Source organism: Silurus aristotelis, assembly GCF_946808225.1.
Source record: "Silurus aristotelis genome assembly, chromosome: 13".
In the NCBI taxonomy this organism is placed as follows: domain Eukaryota; kingdom Metazoa; phylum Chordata; class Actinopteri; order Siluriformes; family Siluridae; genus Silurus; species Silurus aristotelis.
In genome coordinates, this window is record NC_139586.1 from 381661 (window position 1) to 398969 (window position 17309).

General features: G+C 44.3%; 1 protein-coding gene across 1 annotated transcript in view; it reads right to left on the reverse strand.

Moving 5' to 3' along the window:
- Positions 1 to 218: 218 nt before the first annotated feature.
- The window catches only part of efna2b (ephrin-A2b), a 97351-nt gene continuing 80260 nt past the window's right edge, over positions 219 to 17309 (reverse strand). The window contains exons 2-4 of the mRNA XM_083557943.1: positions 10948 to 11240; positions 6016 to 6081; positions 219 to 2963 (exon numbers count right to left, since the gene is read on the reverse strand). Coding sequence (XP_083414069.1) covers positions 2842 to 2963; positions 6016 to 6081; positions 10948 to 11240 — 481 coding nt within the window. The 3' untranslated portion in view covers positions 219 to 2841. The remainder of the gene's footprint in view (positions 2964 to 6015; positions 6082 to 10947; positions 11241 to 17309) is intronic.

Here is a 17309-nt window from a genome sequence, read left to right on the forward strand (position 1 = left end):
AAATTTGGTCCTGATCACAAACTAGAGGCAATGAATTCTGATGATAACAGTGTGTGTGTGTGTGTGTGTGTGTGTGTGTGTGTGTGTGTTTTATTTTGTTGATGAATGTTGTCTCTGGGCTGTAATGAAGGGTGTGAGATTGTATAAACTGATGTATATTATAAAGATGTTGCAGTGTGATTGCACTTCACCGCAAACATATTCAGAGTCAGAAGAAATTCTACTATAGACAAAAAGCTTTATTTTAATTGTTTCCATTTTTTTTCCTGTAGCTTTCCTCTTCCAAAACATTGGAACACTTAATAGGAATGCAAAAATGTTTCATCCACATGATCTTCAAATAAAAATGATCTGATGATACCACCATGAACGGTTCTGTAACATTAAACAAAAGAAAAGAACTCATTACAGGACTACATGAACCTGAATGTGACACGAGCAGGAAACAACGACAACAACAGCAAACATCTCTAGACTGGTTTGAACTGGTTCCGTCATTGCGCTAGTAATTCAAGGGTTCTACATCGGAACTTCATATAACATGAATAATGTCCACTGTTTTTTTTTTTGTTTTTTGGAAAAGAAAAAGGTAAAAAATAACATGGAATAAAGTAAAATATAAAAGTTTCAGCTAGCATTTTAAAAAAAGTTATTTTTCCGACTTGCCCATGTTCAGCGCCTGCTCTTCCCCAAAATCTTTTCATTCCTTATTAACATTTTTGTACAGTCACAAAATTATTCACCACACACAGAATCCCACATTTTATTTCTGAATATTCTCCTCTTTCAGAATGAAAGCGTCCACTGGAGCAGAAGTGCTACTTAAATTCCTAATTCCTCCTTTTACGCTTTGAACTTTGAGGCTTTCGCTCACTCTCAGGCGCAACTTTAGTCCTCCAGGCCCGAGGTCAGCGCTTGTTCTGGGCCGTTGCACGAGTGAAAGTGTGTACAGGGCGTGGGTTAGTGCAGATACAGGAGATTCGTGTGGAGCGGCTCAGCACGGAGAAAAAGCATCACATTCAGAAACTGGGAGATAGAGAGAGCATCCGAGAAAAAGAGAGTGAGAGAGAAAGAGAGAGACAGAGACAGATAGCAGTCGGGACAATTAAAGACCTGAAACACACTAACACTTCACCAACACGGCATATCCATCCCTGCCCCACCCCCTGCCCCGCCCCCTGCCCCACCCACCGAATCCCCCACCATCACTTGGCACTGTAGCTTTGTGACAGATTTGTTTTCAGACTGAGCACCAGTAATTAAAAAAAGGCATTTTGTAACTGGTTAATATTATTTTCTAATCTACACAACATTCTTTTTGTATGACAAAAAAAAAGCTGTCATCAAAAAACCTGTATTCTGATGCGAGTCCCTTCCTGTGATCTCGAGACCCTCGAGACCTCTAACCCTCTTCCCTGCTAAAAAAAACAAAAACAAAAGTTCAACTAATGTCTTTGGCAAATTCACAGAAAGACGTTCCCTTATTGTTTTGTTTTATATACACTGAACCAGTCATTTTATTAGGAACACCTGCACAATTAACCAATTAACCAATGAGCCAATCGTGTTGCAGCAGTGCAGAGCAGAGAATCCTGCAGGTGCATCAGGATTAGAGGAAATTTCGGAGCGTTTTAGAAACATCACAGCCGGTGTGAGCTGACAGGAAGGCGACGGTACCACAAATAACCGCTCTTTACAACCGTTTTGCACGGAACGGCACCTTAGAACGTCAAATCTTACGGTGGATTGGATACAACAGGAGAAGAACAAATCATGTTTCCCAGAAAATAGAATCTAATACAGAACTGGAAAAAAACGTCGCATGCACTGGTTGATGTTGGTGCAGGTTTCCTCTGCTGTAGCTCTTTTAATCCATTAACTGAAGCTCCAGTCCTGTATCCTCGTAGCTGATTGGATAATCGCACAGATAAATATGTGTACAGGTGTTTCTAATAAACTGACACCTCGTGTATAGTAGAAAAGAAACAGGACTGAAACAGGACTTATTTTTTTTCACGACTGACAGCATCCTGTTTCTCTGAAATTCCATCTATTGGGCTTCATTATTTATTTATTTTTTTATTTTTACTACATCCACTCTCGTTACTGAAGCATGCTGAAGCTACTTCCTGCATTCTTCTTCAGATCTCGATCTATATATTTCTTTCTTTTCAGTAAAGGCGCTGGGGATTGTTCAGAGAAAAGTACACATGCCCTGCAAAATGCACTCGTTCTCTAACCGCTGTACAGTGACTGCATCCACAGGATCGATGGTGGTTAGACGGGTGGTTTCTACTGAGGGGCACGTCGGTAGACACAAACACGCAGATGTTCCAGATGCTCGTGAGTAAAATCACAGAACACACCATCTGTAATTAGTGCATGACTCCTCCCCCCTCCCCGCCCCGCCCCCTTTAGTCTTTTCTTATATTTCATAGATTTTATTCCCCAAATGAGTCTTTTCTCAATGGCAGTCTTGGATCATCAGATGAAGATGATTTGGAGAAGATGCTCAGAAGTGAATGAACGATGAGAGTATATTTAATAAACAGTTTTTTTTTTGTTTGTTTGTTTTTTTAGCTTTTTTTTCATTTAGGAGGAGCAGCAGTGAGAAACTACATGCTGCATTGGGATTCAGTTGTGTATGTCTGTATATAGTGTGTGTGTGTGTGTGTGTGTGTGTGTGTGTGTGTGTGTGTGTGTATATATATATATATGAGTGTGTGTGTGTGTGTGTGTGTGTGTGTGTGTGTGTGTGTGTGTGTGTGTGTGTATCTGTGTGTGTGTGTGTGTGTGTGTGTGTGTGTGTGTGTGTGTGTTTTGCTGTGAAAAGCCACGGTGCTAGGAGGAGCTGAAGAGCATGAGGAGCGTAAGCAGCAGCAGAATGAGACACGGGGACAGGAGGTGACCGCTGTTGGTGTCTTCAGTCAGAAACGGCTCGGGCGACTCGTACACTGAGTCATCTGTAGGAGGAAAAGACACAGTGGAGAGAAAAAGAGAAGAGGATGTGAGTCAAACGTACATTTTCATTTGGGAAAACACAACCCTTGAGGATTGAAAGCTGGTCTCCATGGAAGTGACACTTTATTGACTAAATGCTCTTGTCTTGGATGACCCAGATTAAGTGGGAAAGACGAGCGCAGCGATTTCGCTGTCACTTTTGCGCTATGCAGATTCCATCAAAGAGCATCAGACGCAGCGCACATGCACGTGACGGCTGTCAGATCCAAGCTGGGTTTGTGTTTTGGAGACGCACGTGACTGCAGAAAAGATCACCCCGTAAACACGCCACTAAAAACCTGTAGATCTCTACAGAAACACGGTGTAGGCGTCCGACTGTACGTCCCGTCCTGCTCACTGCTCGCTGTGTTCACAAATGCCTCGGGCTCCTTTAATTCACACTAATGAAAATTATTGTTTACGTTCCACTTAGTACAAATTACACGGCTGCTACGATTACAAAACGCCAATTTCAGCCAATTATTTTCCCAGAAAACATCACGAGAGCGCACACCTGATTGCTTTTGTTATTGAAATCCAAACAGCAAAATATACAAATGATGTAGTTTGTGATTAATAAAGTTCTCGACTTTATTGCCTTAGTGTACACACACACACACACACACACAAATAATAATAATAATAATTATATTATACATTTCTTGTCCTCTGTATGTACAGTGTATTCCATCATGCTGTTTCTTTAACACTTCTCATGTGCACACAGTGTCGGATACAAACTCCTTCTCCATTCTGCTCCTTTCCCCGAGTTCCCCTTTTGTCCAAACTGAAATTTCACCCCATTCCTGGGGAATTAACGTGAGGTCTGGGGCTGAGATTAACCCCTGTCTATGCAGTGAGATTACGACTCGGCCCTGGCAGTGAGCGTGAAAATAAACAGAGGTGTAGCAGACTCGTCGTGCGGCATTATGGTAATGGTGCGAGCTGAGCTGGCGGAAAAAAAGGGCCAGGTGGGTCGTATAATAAACCGCTTTCACGCCAGGCGTCCCTTCTTCTAACGTTTCCTCTCCATCGCTGATATGCACATACGAATACGACGCTTTCAAAAGGACGGCAGGCCTTTCACCCCGCACCGCGTGGAAATTCAATTCAAGACAGTGCGAAATCCGCACACACCTCGTTGAATAACGTATGAAATTCAACTCCTCGCTTTGCGCTTATCAATTCAAAAAGACCTCGAGTATTCACAAAGGAAAAGCACTTGTCTGGTCGCGCATGCATTTTAAACGACAGTCCGAGCGGCTTGTGAAGTGAAATTGTTTTGAAGGCCAGGGTAGAGATCGAGAGAGAGAGAGATCGAGAGAGAGAGAGAGAGAGAGAGAGAAAAAGAGAGCCATCGTAAACAGATAAATGGCAGAGTGAGAAAAGGATCATTTCAATTTGCATGTAATTGTCTCGAATCCTCGCTGGAACTGATGAGCTCAGAGCGAGTCCGTTTGTTAACAATTATATTAGAATAATGGGCTTCTGCCCTGAGCAGCTTCTCCTCCAAATTTATAACCTGCTCTAAAAGCACAACTCTCGGAAATGACTCTTTTTTTTTAAATAATGCTAGTGCAAATATTGACCAGCTCCTCTCCATGCTCAGAGGAGTATAATGCATTCCTCAGGCTCTTGTATAAATACGTGTAGTGCTGCTGCTAACTCCACTGTCACTCTGGCTCGTTTCAGAGCTGCCCTCCAAAGCCCTCATGTGAACCGTGAACCGTTTCTGAGAGTTGATGTTGTGCAGGTCTGAGGAACCTCAACGCTGAACTGTTTACTGAAACCTGGCTTAACATCTGCATTTTCAGCACTACACTGATGTCCTGAGGTCATGAGTTCAGTACGAGGCTCTGTCTGGAATGTGGCTCTAAATTAGTGACGAGTCCTTCATGAACGATTCCTTCATTTTGTTCATTTTCTACAAAGCATCGCGAAATCTCCGTACTTCATGTAAAGGAAACAGAATTGAGTAGTTCATCTCTCGACCCTTCCAGTCCGAGTCGTTCGTTCTTTTATCAAGTGACTCCCATAGACACCATGCAGTTATATATACAGAACATCGTGTATATAAAAGTTCAGAACTGTAGTTAAAGTCGGTGTATGTAGGCGTGTTGTAGGCGTGTTGTAGACGTGTTGTAGGCGTGTTGTAGGCGTGTTGTAGGCGTGTTGTAGACGTGTTGATCTGATTATTGAAAATGTAACATTTTATTTTATTTCTGATCAAAGGAACAAAATGAACCAAATGACTCAAAAAAAGATTCGTTCATTTTGATGAACCGGATCCAAAGACCCGAGTCACTAAAATGATCCGGAAACATCACTACTCTATTCCAGCGTGGAGAAACTTTATTCTCTTATGGTTTTAGTTCAACTTAAACCTATTAACAAGGTTGTTTTTGACGTCCAGTGATCATCCAGGATGAACACAACGTTATCCTATCAACATTCGTCTACTATTTAAACTCAGTGGTGTCTACATGTGTCCTCATTTTCTCAGAACATCGATAATGTAACCGCACACGAGCTGACACAGAGCCTCATAAAACCCAGGTCATGAAACGTGTCACCTGCTAGCATGTTCAGCCAGGGTTTATTCAACCAAACACCTTCTGGAAGATTCTGTACACAGCAGAAAGAGAGAGAAAGGAAACCCCCTCATGGCTCCTCGGTGGTGTGATTAGTGGAAGGGTCAGAGCTTTCGGATCGTTATCGGACCCTTGTCAGATAAATAGCCTGCTACAGAATCTGCCCAGAGGAGCGTTATTATATTCGTGGAGTTATGACTGTGCTCCCGAGAGCTTGGACCATAAAGTGTGGATGGAGATCCTTCATATAAATGGCCAGGGATCGAGCGTGAGATTATAAATCAAGTCTGATGATTCGGATGGAGATGAGGGAATACGGGAACTTGTGTTCCACATCATCGGGCCGTAGCGTGAGCAACACTGATGGATAGAAAAAAACCCATCACAAGGCATTAAAGGCTCGTAGATTCATGGACATACTCACTTGTAGGCTTGACGTACACTCTGAGCTTCAAGCAAGGCTTTCCAGCAAGGTTTGGATGAGGAGATGCTGCGGAGAAACAGAGTGACAGATACAGATTAGGGCTGAAAATAGCTTCATACAAAAAAAGGCTACACAGGATGAAAAATACGCTGTGCTCAGCTGAAAGTATTTCAAAACCAGAGTCATTAATACTTCGTTGACACACTGTTTACACAAATCCAACCAACAAGGGCTGAGATCTTCACCAAACCCTGCTCTCAGACTCAGACGTCTCAGGCATTGAGCAAATCCAGCTCAACGTCTTCAACGTCGAAACTCTGTGACTCAAGTGTAAAGAACAAGTCGTCTCTGCTTGTCTGGTGACCATGTGGCCGCACACACACACACACACACACACACACACACACACACACACACACACACACACACACACACTTTATATCTCGTACCACACACCATATGGCTTTGTAAAACATACTTGCGCCCGGCTCACATCAGATGTTTTTTTCCCCACTGAGAACACAAAATGAAAGTCTTCACATGTTTGCTTCAGGAAATTTTTGTTGTATTCCACAAAAACTCCTGCGTTCCTGCTGTTCAATGGTTTTTCACGCTAATACGCCTGTTCTGGTGAAGTTCTCCGTAACAGGTGCTCTGGTGTCACCAACACAGAATTAAAGAGAAATAAAAGGAAAAATCCACAACACTTGAATCAAAACCTCGTCCCTGCTGCTGATCATCTTGAAGCAGCCTGACAGAGATAAAGAGGATTTCTCCTTAATAAGTGAGTCAGTGGTGATTATGGTAAAGAAAAAACAACCTCAGATGGCAGGAGGAAGAAACCATGAGAGGAACCGGACTCAAAAAGGAACCTCATCCTCATCCTCAATACCGAATGTCCATCATTACAGTTCCTCGTTGTTGAGGTTTGCAGTGATGCCGATTAGATGCAACTTGTGGTTCTAAGCACATTGTTGCAGACTGTTGACATTAATTACAGTCTAAATCCATCCTCAAAGCTCCTGTGTTGCTTCGTACTTTTATGGATCTCCAGGCCGTTGAGGTGAAACCATCCCCAGCCCGGTTCTGGTTAGATTAAAGAATATATGTCTACAAAATCAATTTTATCAGATGTATTCAAACCACCACAGAAAGTAGATTAGCACATTAATGCATTAGACTTTGAATCTGAAGGTCATGAGTTCAAATCCCACACCAAGCTGCCACTCCTGGGTCCCTGAGCGAGGCCCTGACCCTCTGAGCTCTGAATCAGGACGTCTGTTAAATGCCGTAAATGCGAATATAAATACATAAAGGTGAAGAATGATGAATAATACTGAGAAATAGAATGAAAGAGTGAAAGTGAGCAGTGCAGAGTGACGCCTGATCTCAGCTGCTCGACGGCTCTCAGCGCTGGATCTTCTAACCTTCTAACCCTGAGCTGCTCTTTCCAACTGAGCACCAGGATTTCTGTCCATACAAAGACAGGAATGTGACAGATTTGACCCTGCAGCTGGTCCCTACGAGGACATGGCAGAAAAAAGTGGAAAATCAAATCAAATCCAGAAAGCTTGATTTTGGGTACTGATGTTAAGGTTTGGGTGAGATTTAGGTGTTAAGGTGTGTGTGTGTGTGTGTGTGTGTGTGTGTGTGTGTGTGTGTGTGTGTGTGTGTGTGTGTGAGATATTAAAATGAGATACACAGTTTGAGTTAGTGGAGAATGTGTGCATGCATTTTTTATTTGCAGGAAACAATAGAAATGATCACACACACACACACACACACACACACACACACACACACACACACACACACACACACACACACAAATAATGACTATGGCATAGGCAATACGAATGCATTTTACGAGTAAGAATTACGTGGAGGCTGTCCGGGTGTGTTTATGGTTTAGCTGGTGCTTTTAAATCGTCTCACACTCTTTTCAGGGTATTTGCATTCCAGACGCTGATGGAAACACCCCATGATTAGCATTTTCTTTGCAACGTTTTTTTTTTTCTAAATATGGAAATATGGATAATGCATAATTGCAAAATGGGCGTTTTGCATCTATTTGTGTGTGTGTGTGTGTGTGTGTGTGTGAGACTGCCACAGTTCCCATTGGCCCTCTCAGACTGGGTGAAAATCCTGGGGTGATGGACAAGTTCTTTTGTTTGAGGATAACTAAGCTAAGCCTCCTCTCGCCTGCGCCCTGTTCCTCTCAGGCAGCCCTTTTCACCCCGTAACCCCAGGGGCCATGACAGCTACAATATTGGTAGTAGCCAAACACTTCTCCAAAGGGGGGGAAGTGGGGAGGAGAGCGTGCTGAAAAGGCGGTGTAAGTGCTTCCCTGCCCAGGCTGCTGTCGGGGACAAAGGGCACACAAAGCCCCGGGCCCCGGGGCCGAGCGGCAGGCGAAGAGCTCAGGACATTAAACCCGATTCTGGACACGCTGAAGAATCGCCTGAATCCCCCTGAAAACTTAGAACCATTTTTCTTTCTTCGTTGTTCACCCTCTCCGTCTCCCGCCTCTCCTCTTTCCAGGACTGACAACTTCCCGTGGAGGGGAATAAGTTCTGTGACGCCCTGCTGTTTGAGGGGGTGGACAATTTGTGCAAAACCCACTGCTCTCCCCCCCCCCCCCCCCTCCCCCAAGTCAAAATAGCTTTCTATCTCTTCGTGGATAATAAGCAGTGAAATATGGAGTGGTGAGACAGACAGTTTCGTCAGCTTGGAGTAGAACTGGGCCAGGGCTAAAGCTCGACTTAGTTATTCTGTGCTTGGGTAGCCCACAACCTACGATGGAGATGTTCTGATGACCCCATTGTAACTTAAAATATATGGTAAATCATGACCTGACCTAGTGTACCCAAGAGTCTTACAGAATAAAGAACAGTACGGTGTAGTGAACTGGAATTTAACAAGAATTGAACAAAGTGCATCATTTAGTAAACTTACAGTACCGTACTGTAAAAACTGTACAGTGTATCTGTAGGCAGTGGGTGCGTGGATGAGCAGGACGGATCATACGATGGTGCGCTTGCCTTTAAATATTTGTACAAACATTTATTACCACTGTTGCTATCGTTAGATTGTAAAATCATCGTCACTCAGGGACCATCTGTAAATAGAACATAATGCATTTAATGAAATGTATCAAACGGAAAGAGGTTTTGGAAAGATTGTTCAGGAGGTCAGGTTCTGCCCCGGCCACAAAGTCTTTGGATGTTTCCCACTTGCACACAGCAGAGCTTTACTAGATGTGCATTTCCAGCTTGCAAGTCTATCGGTGATTAAGGACAACAGATGGCAGTGAGCTTTCACAAATGACCGCGTTGCCAGTGATGATAATAAATGCGCTTTTAGTCCACAAACGAGCCATTTGTACAGTGGAGCTTTTAGGATCAAGTGTCCTGACACATAATGAGCTATTTATACTGCAGAGCCATAAGTTGTGTTTCACCAGCGTTTCAGTCTCTGCTTCACCAGGAGATCGGCGGCTCTCTGGACCAACACTGAGCTGTATTCATTTAAGATGAAACGCCATATTCAGTTTCTCTTTTCTTCATACATTAACTTCACCTTCTTCTCAAATCCTCTTAGCATAGAACAAAAACAAGAAAAAAAAAGTGGAGAAAAAGGGAGAGAAAACAAAAAAGATAGAGAGAGTTGAAATTGCCTCATTAATGCATCGGGCATGCTGCCCTCAGCTTTTCCCTTTTGCCTAGGCCCAGCGGGAGCCCTTTTTATCAGGCCAAAGGACACCTTTCGCCTGGGCCATTAGCAAAACTGGGACAGATTCACCCTGGCAAATTCTCCCCTTCACGAGCCCTGAGAGATTGCAGGTTGAGGATGGAGCAGGCAGAGGGGCGTACCCGCTGTGACCTTGGCACGCTGAGCACGGAGCATCTGGAGGACGAAGAATCAACAGTGAGTGGTGTCCAGTGCCACATACCCCTCAGGTTAATGGCTTTTAGCTGTTCTTGTCCAAAAAATGGTAATGACAGCAGACTCGAAGCTGCTGGAGACACAATTACTCCCATCAGGAACCTCCCCGACAGCTAAATATGATTTGGCCAATCAGCATAATTTGGAGAGCGTTCCGCTTGATGGCGTCCGTAACTGGTTTGCACCCATTCAGCCCTGTGTGGCTAAGTGCTGAGCTAATGGCGTATGTAGTGTTTGACAAATCGACGTTTTCATCAAGCGGAGAGCTCCTGGATGCACTCGGAGCAACGTGGAGGAGAAGGGGTCAGGCGGAAATCTGACCACGGGAGGTCCTGAGGGTGGAGATGAACTCACCTTGATTGATGTCGCCTTTTAAATCAACACAATCCGCAGCGATATGCACAGTTTACAAATGTTTCACGTGTCAATGTGAGTGAAGGTGAAGACTGCGGGAAATGGGAGATCACGACACAAACAGTTCGCAGGTATTAAACGGTTCGGCAGGAAAAGGACCCAAATGAAACTCCAGAGCATGACCTGTGAAATAAAACACCCATCATCTGCATGTGCTCACAATCTCATCTGTCCTTCAGAAACGAGCATCAGGCAAACGTAATGAAAAGATGTACAGAAAACAGCTCTGTAATTTCAGGAAGGTCAAAAACCCCCCTCCAGGTCTGTTTACCGCACGGAGGACATCAGTAATAGATCTTACTGCATTATTTCACTTTAACATTTATTATTTCAGACAGCAGCCTGTAAGATCTGTCACGATAACAAATACATGTATGGATCACTGGGGCACATGTTACTGATTACACTGCCCTGTGAAATGCCACATTCTGAAACATGCACCCCCAGCGGACCTTCTCTTTTGCCCCCTGGACCCTGGTTCCTGTAATATGAGAACAGATGATTAACCCCCTGGGGCAACAGCTACACCTGGTCTGGGGTGAGGAGTGTTAGGATGAAATGAGATGTACTCACAGATGTAGTAGTACTCGTGTCCCGGGCGGAACTCGAAGCCCAGCGAGAAAGGTGTAAAGAGCTGGAACTTCTCGGAGAACTTGAGTGGTCCGCTGGGGCTCAATGGCCGATTGCACTCCCAGCGCTTGAATCCTCTGATGAGGTGGTTGCAGGTGATGTAGCTGTCATAGCTAACCATGTAGAGGATGTAGCGCTCCATACGCTCAGGCGGGATTGGTGTCTCGTAGTGTGGACAGTAAATGTCCAGGTAGTCGTTGATGGCCACCTCCACTGTGTACTCACCATGTACGAATCTGTAAAAACAAAACAAATATTATATTAGTGTAGAAAATACACAATAGCTGCACAAACAAAAAGACATGGAAGACAGGTTCCAGCTGACACAAATCCATTTGCCCAGTTTAACACCTCTAGCCTCTGAAGCGGACTTTGAGGAACGACAAAACGATCTCATCATTCAGGAGAAAATAGCTGATGGCATGTGTCACTTATGCAGGAGATATTCTCAGTGCTCCCTGCGATTGGATAATGGGGCTCGGTGCTGCTGGAAAGGGACTGACTGGAATGACCAAGCAGCATCGGACAGGCGGAGATTGACAGGGGTTCACGGAGTGAGAGCGGCTTCATTAAGTGCTTTCACAAGGTCCACCTCATGGCCGTCTCAGCTGAAATGAGTTTGCTGGCTGCGCCGATTTAGATACAAATTGAGCACCTGCATCTGCCGTGGTGCCACGAGCCGGCTGAAAGACCACTCCAGACTCGATCAAACTATACATCAAATGATCCCATGTATAGATTCAGACCTGTTCTCCTGTATATCCTCACACTATTCTTAGACTTTGGGTTAGATTTTAACACCACTTCGCAGTTGGGAAAAAAAGTGATGAGTCAAGGTCTCTTTTGAGGGACGTATTCTGATCTCGTCTGCCTTGGGAGCTTTATGTGAATGAGACGTGACAGCCCCAACGGAGGGATCTCAAATAGCTTGTTAACAACACGGCTGACAGACTTGCTCCATACCCGATGCCTTTAGCCTGGGAGGATCGGAAAAGCATGTCGGGAGGGACTGCGCTCAGAAATCGCATATTCAATTGGATTAATAAGGTAAGAAAAAAATGGCGCACATTTCCACCAATAAATAAATGAACGTGAAATGCTGAAAATGTGAACGTGACATGGGGCGAAGAGAAAAAGCCCTGGACCGACTCTGACTTCTTTTTGTCCGCTGAAAGCGTAAATCCAAATCTTATAAAAACAATGGTGCCACTGTAGAGACCAGCCCACTCTTAATGCTATAGGATTAAGGCTTTGTTTATAAGAACAGCACACTGAAAGAGGCAAAAGGGCAAAAGCAGGGGGAGGTAAAGGGGCAGAGGGGGAGGAGTGCCCAGACAACAGATGACTTTATATGCCAAATATGGACGTCAGGAATATCAGGATCAGTAACGGCAATGAAAAATATTCTGTTTTGCCACGAATCTAACATCCACGTTTAAAGGCTTTTATGGAATTGTCTGAGCCAAAAAGAATCACGCCCAAATGCAACCAGCCAGACCTAATTGTTCTTCATTTTGGTTCAGAAGTTATCCCAGTGTACGTTCTCTAAAACCCTGCGAGAGCCATATTACCCTGGAGATACGAGCTCGTCAAAGTTGAGCTGCATCTGTGTCCTGACAAGGAGATTTGAATTAATCGGCGTCGTTCCACAGGCGCATGTGGACCAGATGAAAGTGGTAAGTGTGGGCCATCACTCAATTACTATCTGGGTGGGGGTTTGGAGAAAGGCTCGTATCAAATGGCCGGGTAATCTGGGTGTGGAATTACTGTCGGAGGTCTGTGGAGGACCAAACTCCAGCTGCCTTCTTTAAATGTCTCTCTCCCTTATCGCTGCTACCCAGAGATCAATCCTTCTTTCCTTTTCAGTGTGCATTTCCTTTTTTTTTTTTTTTTTTCAGTCCTCCCCCCTTCTATTCCCTTCAACATGTCACTTTTTTCACTCCTCCATCGCTGGCACTCCTGAAACCCACATGATCACTGACGGCTTGCTTGCCAGGCATGCAGTTCACTGGCATCGGGGTGGAGGGGAAACGACTAAATAAAATATAAGAACCTGTCTTTAATGTCCAGCGTTTTTAGAAAAGACTTTATATTGCTTCTGCACAGCACTCACGCTATCACTTTAGCCTTCATGTTCAAAATAATATTTGAGTAAGCACTAGCGCAGGGGTAATACTCGTCTCTCTTTCTCTTTTATCTGCTCAGGCTTTCTCTTTGCCTGGATTACAGCGTGATTACGCCTTGTGACGGAGGCTTAAGACAAAAATGCAAAGGAAAAAATAAAGATCTTTTTGATGCAAGTCTGCGATAAAACTTTTATCATCTCGCCATAAAAACGTGTGTTACGAGTGCACTAATAGCGAACACATATCATTATGGCAAGTCGTGAGTGTCAAACGTTTGTCTTTCGGCTCCCTAATATGCATTATGTCGGAATAAATCAATAACAGTGCCTTCTCCTGGCAATAAAGGCACTAAAGGCTGCCAAACGCACTGACATTCACAAAGTCTGAGCGATTCCTTCTGATCGAGATGTGTGCCTGCGTAAAAAAAAAAAAAGAAAAGAAAAAGAAAATAACGACCTTGTGAATGATGGCTGGTTGATGGAGGAGGAGCTGAGAGGGAAGGAGAGTGATATGACAGATGAAAATATCAATAAAAGAGCTCAGTGCATTAAGGAAGAGCGATTGCACACGGATGTGCGCGCCTTATTCGGTAAACTCGTCACGCCGTGGTCCTCTTACTCTGATTTAAGGTCAGGTTCTCACAACAATTTTCTCAATTCTCAGCCATTAGGACGCCGACACCCACTAATATCATGTTTACTTCCCATCTTCAGGGTATTAACTTCTCCAACGGCAATCGATAGCGACACTATCAGCTACAGCGGCCCTCAGTCCTCCGTCAGCAATCTAACAGGGAAAACACGAGATAGCATGAGATAAAGTCTGGCGTATCGTGTGATGATTTATAGAAGACTACATGGTGGGTGAAGACTGCAATTATTTCTAGGCAAGAGAGCAAAGTTTGTCCGGGTGAAAAATAATGCACTGTCAATCACAGCACAACCAACCAATCACGAGAGTCTGTGTGGTCGCGTACGCAGAAGAGGACAGATAGCGCTTTCTTCTGAGTGTGTTTCCAAAACTGGGGTCAAAACGGATGTTTCTGCACCCATACAGACAAAACACCTCAGGAACACATGGTGATTAATTACGCTTTAAACTAAACTCTCAGTGTCGACTTTGAAGCTCTTCAGAAAGCCACTGCACCATTTGGTCACCAAATACCCGCTGGACTCGAATTCATCAGGCAAAGCCGTTTGTGTTTGGCGTGTTTAAAAGACGAATGGAGATCTTCGCTGTGAACTTTTCACCCAGGGCCGTTCTCCCGTGGGTCTGAAGTGGCCTGATTTACCGACGTGTTCGACGCACCAGAGCCTGCAACGTGCTCCAGCTCTTCCAGGCTTTATGACTTCCTTTAGTAAACGTTGCCTGTAATCGGGCCCCGCTTTCAAAGTCTCAAGCAGGAAGCATCTGCACCACAAGAGGTCAAGAACCAAACCAGTGGATCTGATAAGACACAACCAGCAATTTATTACGCTATTTGATGTTTTCAATCAACGAGTCATTAAAGCCATTAGAGGTCATAAAATCAGGCCTGAGCAGGAGTCTGGGTTCTGGGTAAGTGAGAGCATTTGTGGCTGCTGGACTCTGATAAGGAACACCTCATGAACGAAGGCAATGCGCTGGAACGAGCTGACAAACAATATCTACATATTCCACAGGAACACGCCAGGCAGCCGGAGTGATTCTCAAATAAGAATGTGAAGTGAGGAAGAGTTTCTTTCTGTGACCACCGAGTCTGTCCTCAGAAAAATTCACTCCAGCTGTTTGTTAGTCCACGCCACACGTTTTACAACGAATTACAGAGCCAAGAGAGCAAGCGAGAGAGAGAGAGAGAGAGAGAGAGAGAGAGGTATTGGAGTGCAACAAGGCAAATATTCACATCCTCTCTGGTGTGTACTGCACTCGGGGATCTTCCATTCATCATGCTCGCAGTCTGGATTCTCTCCCAGTGCAAACAGTACAGAGCGGAATTTCGACAGCCGCAGCCGATTCGACGCAGAACTGCAAATCTGTTTATATCATGCGGATTTCGCTCTCCGCCTTACGGCACCTGAGACTTTCCTCTTTTTGTTGACTCGAAACCAAGACAAACAGAAGGGCAGAATATTTTTTAACAATTAACCGGTGACCCAGACGAGTTTGTTCAACGCAAACACAGTCGACTAATAACACAATCTTTTTACACGTCAGGACTAATTTAGCTTTTAGCTACACACTGTTATTTTTTAAAGTCTCTTCTAAAACAAACACCACCGATCGTGGAGTCTGCGGCGCTTTGGTGTGTTAGTGTTGGGATTTTTTTTGTGACAGTGTTTGATGAGGAAAAGGGGGTTTGTGCACAGGTCAGTTTAGTCACCGAGGTCTGCAGGAACACATCACAGAACCGTGCTGGTGTTTATGATAGACTGACTAGAACAATCCTGTAGACGACATGTGTGTGTGTGTGTGTGTGTGTGTGTGTGTGTGTGTGTGTACGTGTACACGTTTAGAATGGCCCTTTGTGCTAGCAGGCTCTGGTCTGGAAGCCATTTCCAAGCGCAACAGCTTGGACTCCGACTGCTGTCCGCCTCTTCCCATGTGGATTGTGTTTATTGTTCTTCGTGTCATGCAGACGCCGACACCCCCCCCCCCCCCCCTGCAATCTAAGCCTGTTATTCCAACTCGGCTTGAGCAATTTTCCTATCGCTGCATTTACGCAAACTTAACCCCCAGTGGACGCTCAGCACTTGTTTGCGAGAAAAAGAAAAAAAACACGTTGAGAAAACAAACGAATAAAACACGCGTACCTCAAGAGACAAAAAAAAAAAAAAAAAAAGAAAGAAAAAGGTCTGCGTTTTATTTATTTATATATTTTTTAAAGATTAAAGACTCCATATTTTTCAGCGCATCAACATGATTCCTGTCCTGGGTTTTATTCTAAACACACGCGTGAGCTGGTTTCAGGAGGTCGGCATTAATTAGCTCGGTCGCTCATGCACTGGCACACGCTCAGCAGTAGTGTGTGTGTGTGTGTGTGTGTGTGTGTGTGTGTGTGTGTGTGTGTGTGTGTGTGTGTGTGTCAGTCACAGTGACAGCAGTGGACTAATAGAATACACTCTTTATAGTGCAGATGGACTCAAGGCTTAATTACATTTTATATCTTGTTCTGTTCTTTTTCAGTTCAAATCCAATGAAACTAGAACTCATGCTACAGTCTGTGAACGATGTGAAGTTTGCAAGCGTCAATCCAACACTCCAACCTTCTGCACACACTTTATACACAGGGTACAGAGACTCCAGGTGATAAATGTGACTTACTGCAGAAGGAAACTTCTAAATAACGAATAAACAAGCTAACAATCTGAAATTGAATGAATGATATATTTATTTCTATCCTGCACATTAGCTTCCTCTGTGTAATTATCCTGTACGTACATGTCGAGTCTCTACACTACATGATATCCACACGTCTCAGACTGTAGCAGCCTGTTGAGGAGGCAGTCTGCATTTCCGTCTCGTTTTCCACAAACAAGGGAGGAATAATTACACTCCTTCTGACTAGGGAAACTATTTATCTCCCACTAAATCCCACACAACAACCACAACAGCAGCAGCAGCAGCAGCACAAAGCAGGCAGGAAAAAAAGAGCACATCTGCAACGGCTTGTGCATCTGAAAAACCCTGCACTGATCTGAGACTTGGCCGGGGAACGGGTGGGTGTGGCTGATTGGACATGCACAAACAATGCAGAGAAAAGCCTACCTTAAAACACTCTCACACACACACACACACACACACACACACACACACACACACACACACACACACACACACACACACACGGATTTTCCGATTCGACTCAGATGCCCACACACACTGGTGAAACACTAAATATAATTTAAATGGCAACAAAAATCCAGGCTTCTTCTGAGCAGCAGTGTGCTCTTCTTTACTTCTCCTCACATCATCAGCTTTTAGGGTTGAGAGGGAGAGGGAAAAGGAAAGAAAAAAGGAAAGAGAAAGAGAAAGAGAAAGTCACTTCATATCAAACATATCACTACTCTAAGCGTATGCTGATGCTTATTGGCGAATAAATGATGGTTCTTCTCTCTCAGGGTTGAGACGCTGCTGGCTGACGTCCTCTGGCCTCCTGTGAACCCTAATGAGAAGATGCTTATTGACATCGGCACTCGTTAT